Here is a 21,128-nt window from a genome sequence, read left to right on the forward strand (position 1 = left end):
CTCAAAATATGGGTGCCAAAGCCTGCTGGAGGAAGAGGCCCAGGGACCCAGACTGCAGCTTAGTGCCCAGAACGGGTCAGCCAGGCCAGCCGCCTGGGCCAGAGGCGCCTCTGCATCCCCAGGGGTCAGTGAGCAGGCGGTGTGGCCTCAACCATGACACAGTGACGGACCCAGAGGGCAGCTGCTAGGGCCCTGAGTCCAGCCCCCTTGCCACAGCAGATGAGATCTGAGCCGCACTTGCTCGGCAACCACAAAGCTACCAGACTCTCCTGGGGTCGAGCTGTGGCCAAATTCCTTCCTTTTCTCATCTCTAAAGTAGGGGTGAGAATACTTAGAGGAGGCCAGGCATGAAATTGGCAAGAAAGGACCAGGAATAGGACGCCCAGAAGCAGTGAACACACCTCTCCTTAAAGGGAACCCAGGCTTCTTTGAGAAATGGCTGATTGTAGGCCCAGGGCCTACAATACCCCCTACATACCCCCCTGAGCCTGGAGCATCTCACAGTGTCAGGAAACAAGGACATGCCCAAAGACTAGTGGAGACACGTCCTCAGGCTCCCACTGGCCAAATTTAGGACAGTTAGAACATCAGAAAGAATAATGATAGTAATAGACTATAAAACATTGAATGCAAAATGGAGGCGAGAGTCCGTAATGATGTCCCTATAAAGACATGACCTGTATAGAACACCAGGTAATACGGAGGAGGGTAGAAGCCCTCGGTAACAGTTAGTCCCGGCAAAGATGAGAGATGCAGAGCCTCTCAGACTTTCATTTGCACATAGGGCATAAGGGGTCTTGTCAAAATGCATTGTCAAATCCAGCAGTTCCAGGGCAGAGCCTGAAATTCTGCATTTCTACCAGATTACCAAAGGGCTGTGATGCTGTTGGTTCATGGACCCCACTTTGAGTGGTAGAGTATTAAATGGACATAAAGGCATCAGGTAAAAAGTTATGGGCTGTAAACATTTATGCAGGGATGATATATCGACCCTCAGATGACTGGTTAGTTACCTAGAGAAAAGTCACCTTAGTCACACCAGAGGTCTGGCAAACACTGCCCAACCTGTGCATGTGGTCAAGCTCAGCACCGGAAGCAGGAGACGCCCCGAGGTGTTGCTGTTGAAGGACACGTTGCCTCTGAAGTATGCTTGCCAAAACAATGTTTAATCTGGACTCAATCACGAGGAAGTGAGCAGATGAACCTAGAGTGTAGGTCATGCTCCACGGGACTGGTTTGCATGCTTAAAGAAAATGTCTGTTTGGCACAGGGTCCGATACTCAATATTTTGTAATAACCTATAAGGGAAAAGAGTCTGAGCAAGAATATATATATATATCTTACAACCGAATCCCTTTGCTGTACACCTGAAACTAACACAACATTGTAAATCAACTATGGTCCAATAAAAAGTGTCAGCACCATGAAAGAGAAACAAATATGCACAGTGAATAGGTGTGGGGAAACGTTCTGGATTAGAGAAGACGGGAGACACACAACCCAATGCAGTGTGCATGCTAAGTGAAGTAAGTCAGAAAGAGAAAGCTAGATACCGTGTGACATCACCCGTATGGGATGTGAAATACGACACAAACGAACCCACCTGTGAGACAGAAACAGACTCAGAGAACAAACTCGTGGCTCCGAGGCTGAGGGGCATGAGGGGGCGATCCACCGGGAGCTCGGGGTTAGCAGGCCAGCTATTATATATAGAATAAGTAAACAATAAGATCCTACTGTATAGCGGAGGGCCATCCCTCAGTGGGTAAAGAATCTGCCTGGAATGGAGGAGCCACAAAAGATGCAAGTTTATCCCTGGGTTGGGATGATTGCCTGGAGAAGGACGTGGCAACTCAGTCCAGTACTCTTGCCTGGAGAATCCCAGGGATGGAGGAGCCTGGTGGGGTACAGTCCATGGGATCGCACAGAGGCAGACGCGACTGAAGAGACTGAGCATGCATGCATGCACGAATAGCACAAGGAACTCTACACAATATGTCATGATAAACCAGAATGGAAAAGAGTATGAAAAGGAATGTGTGTGTGTGCGTGTATGTGTGTATATATACTGAATCATGTATATATATACCGAAACACATGTGTGTATATATATACACTGAATCATATACATATATATACCGAATCATATATATATATATACTGCTAAGTCGCTTCAGTCGTGTCCGACTCTGTGTGACCCCAGAGACGGCAGCCCACCAGGCTCCCCCGTCCCTGGGATTCTCCAGGCAAGAACACTGGAGTGGCTTGCCATTTCCTTCTCCAATGCATGAAAGTGAAAAGTGAAAGTGAAGTCGCTCAGGTTGTCTACTTGAAAGTTAAACAGTCGTGTCCGACTCCTAGCGACCCCATGGACTGCAGCCTACCAGGCTCCTCCGTCCATGGGATTTTGCAGGCAAGAGTACTGGAGTGGGGTGCCATTGCCTTCTCCGTATATATATATACTGGATCATATATATATGTATAACTGAATCACTTTACTGTACAGCAGAAACTAACTCAACATTGTAAATCAACTATTTGTGTTGTTCAGTAGCTCAGTCGTGTCCAACTCTTTGCAACCCCATGGACTGCGGCACGCCAGGCTCCTGTCCTTCACCATCTCCCGGAGCTTACTCAACTCATGTGCATTGAATCAGTGATGCCATCCAACCATCTCGTCCTCTGTCGTTTCCTTCTCCTCCTGCCCTCAATCTCTCCCATCATCAGAGTCTTTTCTAATGAGTCGGCTCTTCGCATCAGGTGGCCAAAGTATTGGAGCTACAGCTTCAGCATCAGTCTTTCAAATGAAAATTCAGGATTGATTTCCTTTAGGATTGAATCAACTATATTTCAATTAAAAAAACAGTGTGTAAACCACATTTGGATCCCAGATCAAAAAGCAAATAACCCAAACATAAGGGAGATGCAGGGGACAACTAGGCATGTTTGCACATGGACATGTGCTGGATAATAGTAATAAGTTAAGAGTGAACACTGGCTGTTCTCTGGTATTACGGGGGTTTAGGAGAATATTCTTATTCTTTGGAAATGTGCCAAAGTAGTTAGGGGTGAAGGACTGGGTTAAAGGGTCGTGATGTCTGCAGCTCCTTTCCAGGGGTTGGGCTAACATATGAACAAACGAACCAAACTATTTAAATAGAGAGAAAGAGAGAAAGGAAAGGTGGCCTCATGGTGACAATTGGTGAGTTGAGGGAAGGACAGATGGCAGTCTATCGTACTATTCTTTCAACTTCTTTTGCGGTTTATAGGGTTTATATTTCAGACTAGAAGTTGGGGAGGGGGCCTATGCAATGTGGCAGTGCCTGGTGGGCTGGGGCTTACCCCTCCCCACTCTCTCCTGGCTCTGCTGAGGCCCTGCCCACTTGGCTCCTGGGTTATTGGGAAGCTGGGAGGAGTGTGGGACCGAGTGTCCATCATGGGGGCCAGGTGCCTTGGGCACCATCTGGGCAGGAGGACTGTGAGGCCAGCTGCGAGCATAGCTCTGGGGCATGGCTGATACTGTGTGTGGGCGGGAGGGTTGAGCCGGTGGGCAGGAGACAGGGGGACCCCTCAGATGTCAGGGAGTGAGCCAGAGACCCTGAGGCTGTGGGCAGTCGGGGCGGAGTGCCCTACCCTGGCATGTCTACCAGGAGGGGACAGCTCCGGTCACCAGGCGGCCTTTGGTCCAATTCGGATGGCCCCTCTTGCCTCTTGAGGTGTCTCCCTTCACAGGGATCCCAGCTGTGTGACCCGTGGGAAAGGCGAGCCTTCCACCTGCCCACCCGTCACCCAGACGGCCTGTGTGTCTGTGTGCCCCTGCCCACCTGGGAGCCTCTGTGAGGGCGTGCATCCTGTTGCTGTGGTCCCGACCGCAGGCTCTGGTGTCGGCAGGGGAGGAGGAAGTACGATAGTGACGCCCAGCCGCCCGGCGCAGCTCGTTCTGCGACCAACCTCCACTGAGGCCGTGACCTTGGGGTGCTGGGAGATGATGAGGAAGGTGAAGGCCCCCTGGGGTCTCGGCCGCTGGGTGGTGGGTGCCGGGGACCTGTCTGTGTGTGTGTGAGAGAGAGGGTGGATGGGGGTGCTGGGGATGCTCTGGATGGGGGTGGTCCTTCATCTCTGCTGGTTGCTAGAAGAGCTTTTCCTGTCCGGGGTTTCCCTCCTGGGCCTCCGGGCTCCGCTCTTCTCCCCAACCTTGGCTTCTAGAAAGTGCTTATTCTTACTTTGTGCCACATGCTCAGATGTGGGCATGTGTTCCCACACAGGGCTGGCCACGCTCTGGGGAGAAAGAGGGGTCCCAGAGGGCTCCTGGGGTCAGCCTAGGGGTAAGGGCCTATGGGCGTGCTCCCCTGCCCTTGCTGGCCCAGCTGGGGTGGCGTGGAGAGGGCCAGGTCTGCTGGGTGCCCCCCCCACCTCCAGTTTGGGTGCCCTTCTTCCAGTCTGGAGCTTGGGAGAAGCCCTTTGCCTGCTCCTGAGTGTGAGGCCCTAGGTGTCTTGATTTGCCTGCCATCTGTCCCACGAAGGTAGAGACTGCAGCTGGGAGGAGGAGTGTGTGGGGCCTGTAAAGTGCTATGCTGGGTCAGCAGTGAGTGATAACTTGCTCCTGTTTTGAAGGACACTGGCCCTGGGCACCCTTTCTGGGTTTGGTGGCTGGGTGCGCGGCCCAGCTGTGTGGAGGCTGTCACCATGGGTGGCCTGTCCCCTGGCTCACTGGCTGGCCAGGAGCAGAGGAGCGGGCCTGGGAAGACCCCTCAACCGAGGCCTCTGGGCTGTGAGAGGCTGGGGAGGGGCAGGCAGGAAGCTGTCCCTGAGCCCTGGTACTCAGAGGTGCTCAGCCGTGTCCTGCGGGCCTCCTGCCCCGCCTGAGTCACAGCCCAGGCTCTGACAGGCCGACCTGCAGATGCTGTCAGGAGGAGGCTCATTCTGCCACCAGCTCCCCTCACTCGGCCCTGCTGGGGATTGGTCCTACCGAGGTTTTCAGCCCCTCTCGTCCGTGGCTGCACTGAGGATGTGATGAGAGGAGCAGGGCCACCGATAAAGCTTCCCGGACTGCGCTGAGCTTGGGCTGAGCAACTCCCACCTTGGTGTGGTGGGGCTGTGACCTGTCCTCTGTCACATTGTCACATTGTCCCTTTGTTTATTACAAGGGAGACATGCGAGATTAGTGTGACATAGGGGTGTCTGCTGCCCCCGCCCCCGCCCCCACCACAGATCTCTGTAGCCTCAGGCAGGGATTGGGAAGCCTGACTGCCTCCAGGCCCCCTCCTCACCTGACTCCTGCCCATTCTCCAATACCTGGCTCAGCCATCAGGCATCCTCTGAACCCCGGTGGCCCGCCCGCTGCTCGCAGTGGCTGGCTGAGCTCCACGCAGGGTGGCCCCACGCACTGAGTGTGACCTCTGTGTCCCCCAGGCCTGTGGCCAGGGCTCCCCTCTTGGCATGGAGAGGGCTCTGATCATGTGTGTGTGTCCCAGGCGAGGGCACTGGTGGCGGCTGGACAGAGCTGCCTTGCGGTCTCTGAGTGTGGGGACAGATTGGGCAGGGCTCAGCAGCTGTTGGGTGGCAGGGCAGGATACGGTGGGGTCCAGGTGCCCCAGGGGCCAGTGGGAAGGGCCTCTTTCCCAGTGTCTGGGGTGCAGCAGGAGCCGTGCTCCGGAGGGTGGGAAACAGGTAGCCGTCAGGGCTGTGGAGTTTCACTGCGCCAAGTTTAGTCCCGGTCTCTGTCCTGGGGTGGGTGGTGCCCAGCTTGTTCCCCCCTGTAGCCACATTGGGGGCTTCCCCCAAGGACAGGGCCCCAGGGTGTGTGCCCTCGTCCTCCTTTCTGTGGAGCGAGGCAGGTACAGTGAGGAGGAGACAAGGCCTGAGCCTCCATGTGCTGTGGCACAGGCGGGCACTGAGCTATCAGAGGCGAGGTGAGCAGCTGGCTGGAGCTCACGCAGAGCCGTGCTGGTCATCCCCCTCTGCAGCATCCTGCAGGGCCCAGTGGGACCCACTGGAGCCAACTGCTTCCCCAGATTCTGAGACCAGACCTCAGATTCGTGTGAATGCCAGTTCTAACCCCTGATCCTAATGGCTACCTTCATGGTGAGCTCTCTGCGTGTCAGGTCAAGTATTCTCCATATGCTGCTGCTGCTAAGTCACGTCAGTCGTGTCCGACTCTGTGCCACTCCATAGACAGCCGCCCACCAGGCTCCCCGCCCTGGGATTCTCCAGGCAAGCATACTGGAGTGGGTTGCATTTCTTTCTCCAGTGCATGAAAGTGAAAAGTGAAAGTGAGGTTGCTCAGTCATGTCCAACTCTTCGCGACCCCATGGACTGCAGCCCACCAGGCTCCTCCAACCATGGGATTCCCCAGGCAAGAGTACTGGAGCGGGTTGCCATTGCCTTCTCGGTTCTCCATATAGACCCTCTCATTTTACGTAACAGGAAACTGAGAGACGGGCTGTTTTGTTCTAGGTTGTGACTCTGACCTCAAAGTTCACAGCTCAGATGAGAACGTGTTGTGTGTTGACCCTGTGCTTAGCCCTGTCAGTGAGCTGGGGACGCAGGAAGGCTGGACACTGTCCTTGACCTCAGGCTGTGCAGGCTTGGGTGGGGCCAGAGGCAGACCCCCAGGCAATGAGGAGAGCTGGTCCCAGGCCCTAAGTGGTAGAGTCGGGGGAGGACGGAGAGGGCAGCTTCAGAGGACATGTCGCCTGAGCAAGGTTTTGAAGGATAAACAGGAGTTGGCTGTGTGCACCTGCCTGCCTATGTATTCGAGTACAGAGTGTGCATACTTGCCTTCTGTCTGGCATCTTGGGATGCCATCCGTATGGACTAGGAGGGTGGGTTCATGTCAGGCCCAGCCCTCAGCTGTGTAAAGACAGCTCTGAAAGCCCTGTACTTGAGTACCTGTTATGGGCTAGATGTGGAGACATGTTTCACGTGAGCCTTAAGGTGGACGCTAATGTTCTGTTTCTTGACAAGGTGCTTTAGATTCAGAGAGACAGTAAGAGTTCCTTTTCTCAGGGTTCTTCTCACTGCCTGGCATGTCACCATGGCTGGCCTCTTTCTCAAGGCCTGAAGGTCTCACTGGTAGGTACCGCTGGCTGGTGAGCCACGCGGCTGTGTTTGATGCCTGGAGCCAGGTGTGGATATCTGGGGCCTTGGCCTCCTCGGGACCCCGATGGCGGGGAGGGGACTGGCAGCTCCGCTGATCGTGAGCATCTCCGCAGGGAGAAGGAGAGGCAGTGGGCAGATAGCGTCACTCCCAGTCCCCCTGCCTGAAGGCCGGCCGGGCTCTGCTCCCTAGGAGCCTCTGGTTTGCTCCGGTGGGCCGTGCTAGCTTTTGGAAGTTCTTTCCCGCCTGGTGGTCCATTTCTCTGCTTGGCGTGGACGGGGGTGAGTCACCTGCCCGTGCCCAGTGTCAGGTGGGCCAGGCACCCCCGAAGCTCCACCCTGTTCCCATGGGGCCGGCCGGATGTGGCTGCCAAGGGAAGGGGGAGCCCAGATTGAGGGAAGTGCCCGTTTTCTTGCTCATGGTGGTTTGGTTTTGCTTTTCTCCTCAGTTCACTGCCACACTTGGCATCCAGTTGCCCTTGCCTGATGGACAGTGTCCTGACAGGGTTACTGGGGGCCGCTCCCCAATGTGCACTGCTCCCCACCGCCTTCCCTCTCCCTCCTGTGCGACCTCGAGTCACCTTGAGCGTCTTAAAATTCCCTAACAATGGACCTCATCTTTCTGGTCCTCCTGCTGCCAGCACTCCTCTCAGTCTGAGCTGCCACTTCTCCCAGGAAGTTTTCCTTGATTACCCAGGCTGGATAGGATCTCCATCCTGGGCTCCCACAGTCTCATGTACTTCCCTCTGTCTTGGGACTGGACCCTTGTCTGATCGATCTGCTTCCCCAGTAGAGATGCCAAGGGCACAGAGCAAGTGCCTGGCAAGAGATGGCCAAATTCATTACACGATGAGAGAGAGAGTCAGAGAGCTGACTGGCCTCGCTGTGGCTCCTGGGCAGATGGGGGAGGGGGAGCAGGGCAGTGCAGGCCACCCTAGGGTCAGTCGGGGTTTGGGAGGGTCTAGGCTCTGTTCTGAGACCGGGCATCCCTCGGTCCAGGACCCTGACCTCGTGTTTCAACCCCATCTGAGCTCATCCCTTCTGGGAGCTCACCTGTTTTTCTCCTCCACCTGCCACCCCTAACCAGAGCCATGTGCTTCCTTCTTATTCTTGTTGGGTTTTGGTCACTCTCTGCTGACCATCATCTCCATGTTGTTCCTTCTGCTTCCTGTGGAGGTGCCTGCCCAGGCCTGTGGAGGGGAGCCTCTGCCTCCCTCTCTCCCTGCACACCTCACCCTCTCTCTGCCTAATCTGTACCCCATCTCTTATTTTTCTCTGCTCTTCCCCTATTGCCCTCACCCATCCTTGCTTCTTGAACTCCCTCTCTTTCTAACCATAGAGAACTCTGGAGTTGGAGGCAGCGGGAGCTGGGAGATGGGAGTCTGGGAGAACCTGGTGGGCCAGCCCTTCAGCTTAGGGCTTTCAGGCTCCTGGTCCACTTTCTTCTTTTTCTAGAGCTTTCTCCCTCTCCAGACTTTGGGTCTCTCTCTGCCTTCATCCATCCATCTCCCCACCTGTGCCTGCCACTTCTCTTTGACACCGCCAAGAAGGGACAGCCGTGACTCATCGAGGGGAGAGTCAGCCTCTGAGATGTCAGGAATAGGGTGTGTGTCTGTGAGCCCGTGTGTACGTGCTTTTGGGTGCCTCTGTGTGCATGAATGTGTGTGTGCTGGTGTCAGTTACAGGAGTGGGAGGGCGTCTAGATACGGGCTAGAATGGGTCTCAACTGGAAATCTAGGCAGATTGGAAGCTGACTCCTAGTGACAGCAAGAGCCTGACCCTCCGCCAGCCCTCCCTTCCCTCCTGGTCCTGGAGTGATTACCTCCCTGCCCCTCCCTCTAGGATTTGTGAGCAGTGGGCCCAAGAAATGGAGTCCTGTGGGGAGGTGGGGCCACCCCCGCCGGCCCCCTGGTGTTTGGCTCACTTTTCAGTTGCCAGGTTGGGGTGTAGCAGCCAGGGCTGCGGTGTGATATCAGCTGGGAGGGGCACCCAACCCCTCGTACTCCTGGTTTCTGTCACTACAGCAAGCCTGTCCTAAGCTCCTCCTCTTGACAGATGGGTGAGCCCTGAGAAGAGGAGGGAGAGATCTCAGTCCCTCAGGCCCTTGGGGGTCACAGCAACCACAAGACCTCTGGTGGTCCTGGTGGCCTGGGCTGGGTGATCCTGGCCATGGCCCTCCCAGAACCCTGCTGGGGTGGAGAGGAGTCTGTGGTATTGATGATCTGGTGCTCTTGGTTTGGCTACTTTCCTTCTCAGTGTAACATTCTTCCCTTCTCCCTCTGCCTTGGAAGGTCCTCCAGAAACTGGGGAAGGCGGATGAGACGAAGGATGAGCAGTTTGAACAGTGTGTCCAGAATTTCAACAAGCAGCTGGTGAGTATGGGTGGCCCTTGGCCTTCGGGAGCTTGTGAAAAACGGAACTGTGCCTGCCAGGTGGAAAATGTCAAGAGCTGAATTTGTGGAGTAGAAGAGCTTGAGAAGGGATTAGTGTGGGCTGGCATGTCATGGAAGACTTCTTGGAGGAGGGGGCACTGGCACTGGCTATGGACTAGGGGAAGAGGGGGAGTGTGGGGGTTTACTTTAGGTAAGATGTAAGGTGGGGCGGGGTGGGAGTGGGAGTGAGTGTTAGATCACGGCCAGATTCTGGGCAACCTTCAGTGTCGAGGCAGGTGGGCTCTCTAGAAGTGTCCTGTGAGGAGAGTGGTATCTGCAAGATTTAATACGGGAGCGGAGCAGACTGGGTTTGATTGGGTACCCGCTGAGTGTCGACTGTGCCTGGCTGAGTGGTGGGCTCCAGGCCGGGCCATTTGTAGATGGCTTGTGGATCCCTCCGACACCCCTGTAAGGCAACTGGTATCACTGCTCCCCTTTCGTAGATGAAGCAGTTGAGGCTTAGAGAAGTTGGGTAATCTGCCCAAGGCCATCCAGCTTTGGGAGTGGATTCAGACCCATACTTCTCTGGTTCTAAAAACTGCAAATGAATTAAAGGACATCCTTAGCATTTTCTTTTATAGACCAAGGGCTGGTGACAGAAGGGCCTTAATTATGTGGACAGCCTGGGGGGCAGTGGTTTTATCCAAGGGAGGATGTCCTGACCCCAAAGGGCCCTAAATACCTTGACTGGGTTGTGCTCGAGACATTCCCCCCTCAGATCTGCTAAGTCTAGAATAAGCCACTTTGGTGACTGTATCTGAAGATAGTAGAAGTTGGGAGTGAAATGACTCTGGTGATTCTCTCCTCCCTGGGAAAGGCCAAGGAAGCAGGGACAGAGAGCTGGGCCATGGCTCTGTGGCTTCTGCAAACCAGTCCCAGTGAGTGACAGACAGGAATGGAGGCCAGAAGAGGCCACAGGAGTGGGCATGGGTGTTGGCAATGAGGTCAAGATCTAAGCTTTGCTAGGAAAGGGGCTGGTGGGCCTAGACTGGGGGCTGGGAGGGACCAGGCCTCTTCCTACTCCTGGTCCACATCTGAGGCCTCAGAAAGCACAGAAGATACCCACCAATGCTTCTGTGGCTGGAAGGGAACCTCTGGGAGAAGGGGCCTCCTTTGAAAAACTCTGACAGCTCACTGGCCCGTGGCTGGGAGCAGTTGGGAGAGGGCCAGGGAGCATGATGGGAGAAGGCCAGGGAGCATGCTGGGAGAGGGCCAGGGAGCATGCTGGGAGAAGGCCGGGGAGCATGCTGGGAGAGGGACGGGGAGCATGCTGGGAGAGGGATGAGGAGCATGCTGGGAGAAGGCCAGGGAGCATGCTGGGAGAGGACCGGGGAACATACTGGGAAAGGGCTGGGGAGCATGCTGGGAGAGGGCCAGGGAGCATGATGGTAGAAGGCCGGGGAGCATGATGGTAGGAAGGCTGGGAGCATGCTGGGGGAGGGCCAGGGAGCATGCTGGGAGAAGGCCGGGGAGCATGCTGGGAGAGGATCAGAGGGCATGCTGGGATAGGGCAAGTGTGCGTGCTGGGAGAGGGCCCAGGGCCAAGTCACCCTCACCTGCCAGAGAGGCTCAACTGAGGGGTTCCTCAGAGCAGGGTTGGGAGCCCCCATGGCTGCTTGTCCCCCGAGGCCAGTAATGGGAGGTGTTTCAAAGCCCATAGCAGAGATGGCTTGTTTGGCTCTGGGTGACCGCTCGCCCCTTGGGCCTCGGTTTTCTCACCTTCAAAGTGGAGGCTTGAAGAAGAACACTGAAGTCCCCTCTGGCTCCCTGGCTTTTGGCAGGCAGTCACTGATCCTTGCCCAGAGCGGCTGGGGAGTGAGGCTAGGGCTAAAGATAGCCAGTGCTTTTGGCTCCCTGGCTGTGGATATGGGTGGTCATTTGAGCTGGTGCTCTGTCTGCCCACAGATTGGGTGGTGTGGTCAGCTTCTCAGGGGCCGAGGGTAGAAGCAGGAGTGGGCAAATATGAGGTCTCGTTTGAGGTTCAGGGTAACCCTCCCTTAGGAGTTAGGGCAGCTGGACAGTTCTGGATTTGATTGGTGTGTGGGGGTGACTGGGGCCTGGGGGTGGGGTCACTAAGTGAGGATCACTCTTCTCAGGGAAGTGAATTCAGAAAGCTGCGGGGTGTGAGGAGCCCTGGGAAAGGCGAAGTGAAGCTTGAGCATGGGGAGCCCTGCTCTTCCTCTGGGAACGCCAAGCCTAGTGCGCCAGCGCCAGTTGGGGCCAGGGATGGCGGGGAGTTTGGGCTTCAAGGACACGAGTCCCCCACCCCTTCCTCTGGGGGTGGGCCCTAGGAGAGGGGCTGGGTCGCCTTGCTGTCGCCTGCTTTCACAGGGACCCAGTTTACATAGCCCCTCTGGGCCCACTCAGCTTCAGGTCTGGCATCCCTGGCCCTGTCCTCTTTGTGAAGCCCTGGAGGGCTCACTCACACTCTCACCCACCCAAGTGTTTTAAATCCAGCTCAGATCCTTGGAGCCATTCTTGGGTCCTCCAGATGGCTCAGCCTTTTCCTCCTAGGGGACCGCCTGGACCTGGCTCCCCAGGGCTCAGAGTTGCTATTTGTCAATGAGATAGGGCAGGTCTGGTTCCTTCTTATTCTTCAGGGCCCACCCAGGGCTCTCCTCCAAGTGGGCATCCCTGGCTATCACGTGGAGATCCTCTGGCACTGACCACAGAGGTTCACGAGTCCAGCTGGAGCCAGAGGGGTCGGTGGAGGGAGCACTTCCCTGGGAAGATGGGGGCTGACGTCAGGGAGTTGGGGGATAGCCTTTGGAGGGAGGTGTGGGGGGTGTGGAGTGCCTGCTGGCCGGCTTGTGGGGCCACACCTGGTGTTAGTCCTGGGCTGCCAGGAGAGCAGGCTGAGGGCAGTGGCTCCAGAACTTTCTCCTTCCCCCAGCTGCTCTGAAAGGCATATGGTTAGAGCCCAGGGACCTCCAGAGAGATGTTTCTCAGAGCCAGGGTGGAGGGTAGCCTGCTGCCAGGGCCGCCTGAGGAAGCAGCTGGCTGGGAGCCCCGGGAGGGGGACGTCGACACTGGGGACCAGCTGCAGTTGGCACAGGGGAGGCAGGGCCCCGGGCGGCCCTTGCACATCTGTGCCCAGTGTGCCTGCTCACAGCGTGGCCTTGTTTGGGAAGCACAAGGGGCCCTGGTACAGCCTGAAGCCTGGGCAAGCACAGCAGCCCGCCCTGTGGGTGACCCCTTTCTCTGGGTGCCTTGTAGACAGATGTTGGGGGACAGTGGGGAGGGGAGCAAGCTGATGAGGCTTGGTGGGAAGAGAAGCTGGGTCTGGAAGATTCTGACATCGGATGAATACAAGAGCATCGCATCATAGGTACACTTAAATCCTTGTCTCTACCACCACAGCACTTAACTGTTAAGACTGGGGAGGCTACATGGGGAGTGGGGTAGACCCTTCCTCTTGCCCCCATCTCGGGACCACGCATGGCCCTGATGGGCTTCCAGGGAGGTGTGAGTGCTTGTGGGCTGGCCTTAGTTTCCTACTCTAATCAGCACGCCTTGAACTTGGATGTTTGGGAGATTCCTACGTGGCCAGGGTTGTATACTCCATGGGGACTGAAGGAGTCTGGGAGAGGGTCTCCGTTTTTAACGTGATGCCCTGGAACCCTCTCTGTGTGGTGTCTGCTGTCCCATTGCTGCATTTGTCATAACGAATAGGCAGTTGCCTGTGTTCCTGGCCCTGTCAAGACCAATTCAGCAAACTGGGGCCCACGTGCCCGGGACTTGGAGGTTCTCACCAGCTCTCCCTGTGCCAGTGTGATCCTGGGCAAGTCTCGGAACCTCTCAGCTTCCTTTTCCTCAGGTGGCGCAGTGGCGTCGAGAGGCTATGTGTGGGACGTTCTGGCCCCAGTGAGGAACTGTGCCCCAACTCTGAGGACTTCAGGCCAGGAGGAGAGGGCTCTGGCCAGGAGGAGGGGCCCGGTTTGCAGGGGGACAGGAGCGATTTGAGGGTGCTGGGGTGGGCCCATGCCTGGGGCCTGCGTCCTGGCCTGCTCTCGGCAGGGGCGTTGTTTGACTGGCAGGGGTGGAGACCACTTCTGTCTCAGGCAGGAGCTCCAGGCTGGCAGGTGGAGCCCTGTAGGGGCGTCAGGTCTTCCGGGACTACAGCTTGCTGCCGTGGTCTGTTTAGGTCTCCCTCAGAGAGCGAGACTTCCACACAAGGTGTCCCTGAGGCATGGGCTGGCGGGGGCCCAGGAGGCCAGCCCCAGGCTCAGCTACTCACGGCCCTCCAGAAGCCGGTCTCCCTTGTGTCCCCCTCCACACCCATCGTGGTGCCCAGGGTAGAGCCCGCCTCCTGAGGCTGCTCTTCACGGCCGCAGTGAAGCCACTCCCGGTGCCTGCGATGTGCCAGGCACCCTGCAGGTGCTCCATGCCCATGTGCTTGTGGTCTCCCAGGCCAGGGTCATTTGACCCGGTTGACAGATGAGGAGACTGAGGCTCCGAGAGGTTCAGTAACTTTCTTAGGGTTACGTGTCTAGTATGTAGAAGGAAATGGGCCCCCACTCCAGTATTCTTGCCTGGAGAATTCCATTGACAGAGGAGCCTGGCGGGCTACAGTCCATGGGGTCGCACAGAGTTGGACACGACTGAAGTGCCTGAACACATGTGTCTAGTAGAGACAGAGCTGGGTCTCCACAGCCCCACAGCCTGTGTGTGGAATCTCCTGCATTCCACACGGCTTCTGGAAACTTCAGCATCTCCCTGGCGGGAGTCTCAGACTTTCCTTGCTGGCCTCAGCCAGCTCACCCGTCCTCACACCTGGAGCTCAGCTTTCCTGCTCCTGCCTCCTGCTGACGCCAGAGGGAGTTGAGGCTGCGCCCATGGTTTTACCGTTCTGCTGGCCCTACTGCTCCAGGAAGCCCCTGGGGCTGCCCTCCCAGCTCCGAGGGTTTCATTCCCTGGGCCACTCCCCCCTTTCCCCTTTCCCCTGCATCTTCCCTCTCAACAGGGCTGGTGTCCTGAGAAGCCTGGACACGACCCCACCCTTCTCTGCACTCCTTTCAAAGGCCTCCCCCCTTCTGGGTCTCTCCTCTCCCCAGCAGGTCGTCCTCTGTCCATCAGAACCCTCCTGACCCTGTAAAGGCCTGCCCCCGGCCCCCCATCTCCGGTGGGATGCGCTGGGAGCCAGCTGGCCTCAGGCAGAACCCAAGCTTTCAGGACCAGGTGCTGGGTGGTCCCTGTACCCCCATCATCTTCCTGTGCTTGTCGGTCACCTGGCTCATGGTTGCCTGAGGGCAGGCTTGCCACCCACTGGTCCCATCTTACACACGGGCTGTGCTCCAGTGTCTCGTCCAGGGTGGAGGGTCCCTGTCTTGCTGCCTTCCTTCCAGGGCTGAGAACAGTGCCTGGGAGAGAAGGTGAATGTCCCTTCAGGCACAGGGCTCCCCAGGTGGGAGCCCAGTGTGTGTCTGTGGCCAGAGAGGCAGTAGCCGCCATACCCCAAAGCCAGGGTGTTTTCCTATCTGGTCTCCCGTAGACCCGATGCTTTGCAGTAGACAGCCCATCCGTGGCAGGTGTCCCCAGGATGCGGAAGGCAGGGGGCAGGTGTGGGCTGTGCTCCAGGCCCTCCCCTTCTCCTTGTCGTTCTCTTTGTAGACCGAGGGCACCCGCCTGCAGAAGGACCTCCGGACCTACCTGGCCTCGGTCAAAGGTAAGGGGCAGGCCCGGCCTGGACGGGTGGGCTTCCTGGGACACCGAGCGGGGCCTTCCCCAGGTGGAGCTGATGGATGCAAAGCTGGGAGGGAGCAGGGCTGCCAGGTATGTCCACACACCTCCTGGGCCTTCAGGGGTGGGGCAGGGGTAGCCCCTGCGCCCCCTCCCCCGCCACCAGCCCTGCCTGCAGTGTGGCCTGTCTTCCCACCAGCCATGCATGAGGCCTCCAAGAAGCTGAACGAGTGCCTGCAGGAGGTGTACGAGCCCGACTGGCCTGGCAGGGATGAAGCAGGCAAAATCGCTGAGGTGAGTGTGGGCCCAGCGGCCTTGGTCCTTGCCCTGAGGGGCCTCTGACCTCAGCTGGCCGCCCATCGCACCCTGCACCCTCTGGGAACAGCCCTTCCCGTTCCCACGTGCCAGGTGCTCTTGGGCAAGGCCCCGCCCCTCTCTGGGGGTCATTTTCTCCTCTGAGACGTCACGCTGAGATGCATTTCCTGTGGTGTCTGGAGGCATCTCTCCTCTCTGAGTTGCATCGCCTGGCTCCAGAAGCCTCCCTCCCCGACCCCACCAGCCCTGGGCGTATCTCATCCTCAAGGTCACCTTGTGAAAAGGCAGGACTTGTGACCCTGTTTTATAGATGAGGTTGCGCTTCCCTCATCGCTCAGTTGGTAAAGAATCTGCCTGTGATGCAGGAGACCCGGGTTCAATTCCTGGGTCGGGAAGACCCCCTGGAGAAGGGAATGGCTACCCACTCCAGTATTTTTGCCTGGAGGATCCCATGGACAGAGGAGCCTGGTGGGCTATAGTCCATGGGGTTGTAAGAGTCGCACACGACTTAGCGACTAAGCCACCACCACCACCACCAGTCTGAGGTTCTGAGGTGCCACCCAGCTGTGGGGCGACGGGGCTGGCCCCTGGGTCCCCGGGAGGGGGAGCTGGCCCTGCTGCAGCCCAGCGCCCCAGTGTGCACGCCTGTGCTCTCGCCTTCTGCAGAACAATGACCTGCTCTGGATGGATTACCACCAGAAGCTGGTGGACCAGGCGCTGCTGACCATGGACACATACCTGGGCCAGTTTCCTGACATCAAGGTGAGCGGTGCTCTGGCCCTCCATCCTGCTGCGGCCTGGCAGCCTGTGTCGGGGGGCGGGAGTGGGAGAGGGGTGCGGGGGCATGCAGGCAGCCCAGGGCTGGAGGCAGGCCTCCCCTTCGCCTCCCAGTTCATCCTCTGGGGCTGCTCCCTCTAAGGCTGGCCTTCCAGTCCCCAGGCCTGGGCCTTTCTGAGCTGGAAACCCTGTACCTGTGGGTCTCTGGGCTGTGGAAAGAGACCTCGTGGAGCATGTGCATGTGGGGCCATGTAACTGTGGAGTGACTCTAGGGCTGACGACGTGTATTAAGGGGCTGGAAGGCCTGGCGTTGTATGCCCTGTATGAGACTCTGTGCTTGCAAGGGAAGGTGTGTATCATTGTGTGCGTCGCCTCTTATCTGGATGTATCTGTGTGACTGCGTGTGTTCAAAACGCCAGCTGCCTTTGCCGGGCCCAGGTGAGTTAGGACTGAGGACTGGTCGGTGTGTCAGGATCTCCACGGAGGCACCTGGGAGGCCAGGTGCCCCCAACACACAGGCACAGTTGTCTAGAGCTCAGGTAGTGACCGTGGTGCTGGGCCCGATCCTCTGGAGGGGTCACACTCCATGCTGGCCCCCGGCCACACAGTGCAAAGGCTCCTGAAGGAGTTTTACAGGGAGTGCAGGAGGGAGGCTGGTGGGGTGGCTCAGGAGGAGAGAAGCCTTCAAGGGGTGAGCTCTTTGCTGCCAGAAATGTTCACTCGAGTGTCTCGGGCATCTGTGAGACAGACTTGCTGAGCCTGGGGTCGGCAGCCCTAAGCCCTCCGGGTTCATCCAGTCCCCCTTGCCTGGGTCAGCATCTCAGCATGGGCGTCAGGCCCTGTTCAGCTGCCTCCTCCTTCCATACTTCAGTCACGCATTGCCAAGCGTGGGCGGAAGCTGGTGGACTACGACAGTGCCCGGCACCATTACGAGTCCCTTCAAACCGCCAAAAAGAAGGATGAAGCCAAAATTGCTAAGGTAAGGCTGGCCGTGTGGCTGCTGGGGGAGAGTCCTTGGGAGTCTCCACAGGGTGCCTTCCTCCTGGGCTGGTCCACCACCCCCTCTGCAGGCTTGTCACTGCGCCCTGGCGGGCAGGGGTCCTCGGCCCCCTTTGCAGAGGGGTTCACCTCCGGTGACTAGTTCCGGGTCACAGGTCCAGGGCAAGTGAGTGGGAGGCCTCGTGGGCCTAATGGGTGGGGCCCCCGCCTGGCCCCTCCGCCTGTCCTGAAGCCACTTTCCAGGATGAGAGCAGGCCTGGCTTGGGTTTCACTGGCCCAGCCCCTCCTGGCCTGGTGTGCTCCGAGTGGAATTCCATCACCGGATCCAATGTGAACCTGTCTCAGCTGGGACAAGCCGGGTCGGGGTGGGGGTGGGGGGTGCACCCACATTTGCCCCGCAGTGAGTGCCCCCAGGGCAGGAGCTGCTTGCTGAGTCTGTCTGCCCTTGCTAACGATTCTCATATTCTGCTTTGCAGCTGGAGTTCACCCAATTCTCCGCCTTCCTCGGGGCTCCCCTTAATTCTCTCAGCCTCAGGGGCCTTTACCTGCTGTGGGGGCTGGCCCTCTGGAGGGTGGCAGGGCTCTGTCACTGCCCTGGAGACGTTTGGATGTGGTGTTTAATGTCTGTGTCGTTTCTCTCTCCCCGTCTCCCTCCTCTCTCTCTACTCTCCTTGGCCTTGACCTCCCCTCCCCACCCCTAGCCTGTCTCGCTGCTTGAGAAAGCTGCCCCCCAGTGGTGCCAAGGCAAACTGCAGGCTCATCTCGTAGCTCAAACTAACCTGCTCCGAAATCAGGTGACACTGGCTTCTAACCTTGCACGTGCTGGCGCCTTCTGGTCTGTCGTCCTGTCCTTGGTGCTGGGTGGTGCTGGGTGCCCGTCTGCCCAGCCCCACTGGGGGGTTGGGGAGGGCTCGACTCTTTCCCCGGTTGGGAGGCAGGGCTGTTTTCAAATGTCTCTGCTGGGAGACCTCCTGCTTTCAAAGGGAGGATGTGGATGGGGGCTGGGGCTCCGGTTAACCTGGGATGGCCATCTCTGTCCTAGCGCCTGGACCTCTGGTCGTCCCGGCTCCGACTCTGAAATCCTAGCCTCCAGGAGCCCAGGAAAGCCTCAGACTCTTTGTCCTCTGTGAGGGCTCTTGCAGGGACAGATGTGGTGTCTTTAGTGCATTGTCCTTCAAACCTCATAAGAACTGTGCGGTTAACCTGGGTTTGCTGAGGAGACAAACCCGTCCAGAGAGGCCGGATCTCCTGCCCAGTTCCCAGAGCCATTTAGTGACTGAGTTGGGGCTCACCCACCTCAAGGCCTGGGTCATTCTCCTAGCTCCCTAGACTGGGGGTCCCTGTGGGTGGTCCTGCCACAACTGGCCAGAGTCATGGTGACCCTTGGACCTGTAGGCCCCAGGGTGCCCCTGAGGGGACGCTGAGAAGGCTCTTCAGTCTGGCTGGGATACTGAGACCTGGGCCGAAAGGACTGGCTCTTTGGGAATTCCACGGAGGGCAAACAGTCTATATCACAGTGGTCCCAGAGGGCTTCCTGGAGGAGGCTCTTTGCACAAAGTGATACTACTATCCTGGCAATAGGAGTGGGCTGGGTCCTGGTAAGGACCATGAAGCAGTGCCCTGGGAGAGGTAGCCTCATGGTTCTCAGTCAGTGACACTGACATGACTGTAGCAGCACTTTGTGGTCCTGGGAGGGGGCAGGAGACAGGCCCCACTGAGGAGGTTGGGTTTCTCTCCAGGCAGCTGCCCCATGTTTTCTGGGCCACTTCTGATTTCATCATCTTCAACTCACATGTATTGGATACCTGTGATGTGGAGAGGGGCTTGTGGCCCAATTTCTTATTCACCCTGCTGCCTGATTTCTCTTAGGCCAGAGCTGTGGGCTGACTTTAGAGGCTCTGAGTGACAGCCCCACCTCTTTCTGGTCTAGGGGAGATGGCCTGGGTTAGGTCAGCCTGCGGGAGTGCTGAGGGACTGGCCTGTCCCGCCTGTAGAGTTCAGGACTTCGGGCTGGAGGGGGAATAATGGGGCCACTGACCCAGGGCCAGGATTTCTGCATAATTTTCCCTGAAATGGGTTTGGGAGGATGCCAGGTGAACATTTTAGTCCAGTGGGATAAGCTCCTGGGAGACTGTGGGGCCAGGGTGGTGGCCATGGCCGATTTGGGGCTCCTGGGATGGGTGTGGTTGGGGATCCAGCTGGGAGGGTCCCATCCCCCACCTTCACCCCCCACCCTGGAGGATTGGCAGGAGAAGCCAGGGCACGGGATCTCGTCTCTGGATGTTGGACGGCAGATGTTTTGCCTTTTGGCCAAATTACATTCCCATTTGGATCCAGTTTTCATCTGAGCCTCTCTTCTTTCTTCCTCACCCTGCCTCACCCCTGGCCGGGGGCTGGGGAGCCTTCAGGCAACTGGCTGGCAGTGAGCTGGGGTACTTGGGGCCCTGTGCCGCCTTTGCTGGCTGACTTGACTTTGGAGGGACAGCACCAGCTCCTGAGCCTGTGTTCTCCTGAGCTGTCCAGCTCTGGGTGTTCCCTGGTCTGGTTCCAAGCTGCTCTCCACACGTGTCATGGTCTCCCCAAAGCTGCCTGCAGGACCCTGGTGACAGGCTGCATGGCAAGGGCATCACTTTGTCACTGTTCCCCGTGTGCGGAGGCGTGTAGTGGAGCCACGGGGGCTGCAAGGTCTCCCCAGCAAGGGACAGCTCTCCCCCCGCCTCCTGCCACCCCTTGTATTTCTGAAAGAGCCAGAATATGAAGAATGTGACTCAAAGGAAATAAAGGATAGGCCCTGACTTCTAGGAACTCTAAAACAAAGCCACCCTGCCCTTTGCAGCATTGCTGAGCTCTGTGAACAGAGCTTGGTGTCCAGCTGTGAACTGCTGTGCCGTCCACACCGTCTTGGCCATGCTTGTACACTCGAGGAGTTAGGACCAGCATCGTGGGGACCAGAGGGGTGGTCTCTATGGGTACGGAAGCCGGGGAGGTCAGTGTCCTGGAGGAAGTGGGACTTGAACCAGCCAGTGGGCACTTGAATGGGAAGTACACGTGACGTGTGAGGCTCTGGTGTCTGGAAGTGTGGGAGTCACTGTTTTGAGGGTGGTAGCCCCTTTCAGGCACTGGGGTTCTCAGAGAATTAAGACAGGGATGATCTGGCTTCTGGCCTGGAGGGCACCCCAGGTCTAATCCATTCTAGGTGTGGCCAGAGGCATGCATATTTAGAGACATTTCTTTGATTTCTTATACTCCCTTTAATTTTTAAATGAGATTTTAAAAAAGTTAGATGAGACGCTCATGCTCAGTCTAGCAAGTTCCAACAACCTCAAGGTGATGGAGTCAGGAGCGTGGTGACCCCTCTCTCCTCCGGTTCCCTAGTCATCCTGGCTGGGCCAGACACAGAAAGAATAGGATGTGACTTGGGCTGATCCCGGTGTCTGTAGCTGCGTGGACAGCCGGGTGGGCTTAAGTGGGACGGGCAGCTCTGGTGTGCTCTGCAGCAGTGTGGCGTTCAGGCCAGCTGGCCTGAGAACGTGAGGCTGCTGGAGGGAAGTTTTCTCCTGGGCGAGGCCACCACGTTCCTGGGCTGTGACTCAGACCCCGAATCCAAGTCACCCCCCTGAGTCACCATTTCCTGCAGCGCTCTCCAGAATGAGCCAGCAGAGCCCTTTCTGGGGCCGGGGTCTGTGACTCACCTCCGCCCTCCGCCCAGCTCCCGCCTTTCTAGGATTCTGCCATGGGGCCTTAGTGCCACCAACTGGTGTGTGTGTGCAGGCATGGAGGGCGCGGGCTGGCCTGGGAGGGGGCACAGGCACCCTGCCCAGCAGCCCA

The 21,128-nt window shown here is 57.7% G+C and overlaps 1 protein-coding gene across 1 annotated transcript in view; it reads left to right on the plus strand.

The window, feature by feature from the left end:
* The first annotated feature begins 3,860 nt into the window (after window positions 1-3,860).
* The window catches only part of BIN1 (bridging integrator 1), a 33,087-nt gene continuing 15,819 nt past the window's right edge, over window positions 3,861-21,128 (plus strand). Inside the window, 7 exon segments of the mRNA XM_010862934.1 lie at window positions 3,861-4,030; window positions 9,390-9,470; window positions 15,141-15,195; window positions 15,409-15,503; window positions 16,191-16,286; window positions 17,173-17,280; window positions 18,002-18,094. Coding sequence (XP_010861236.1) covers window positions 3,986-4,030; window positions 9,390-9,470; window positions 15,141-15,195; window positions 15,409-15,503; window positions 16,191-16,286; window positions 17,173-17,280; window positions 18,002-18,094 — 573 coding nt within the window. The 5' untranslated portion in view covers window positions 3,861-3,985.

Source organism: Bison bison, unplaced genomic scaffold (assembly GCF_000754665.1).
Source record: "Bison bison bison isolate TAMUID 2011002044 unplaced genomic scaffold, Bison_UMD1.0 scf7180017864485, whole genome shotgun sequence".
Classification (NCBI taxonomy): Eukaryota; Metazoa; Chordata; class Mammalia; order Artiodactyla; family Bovidae; genus Bison; species Bison bison.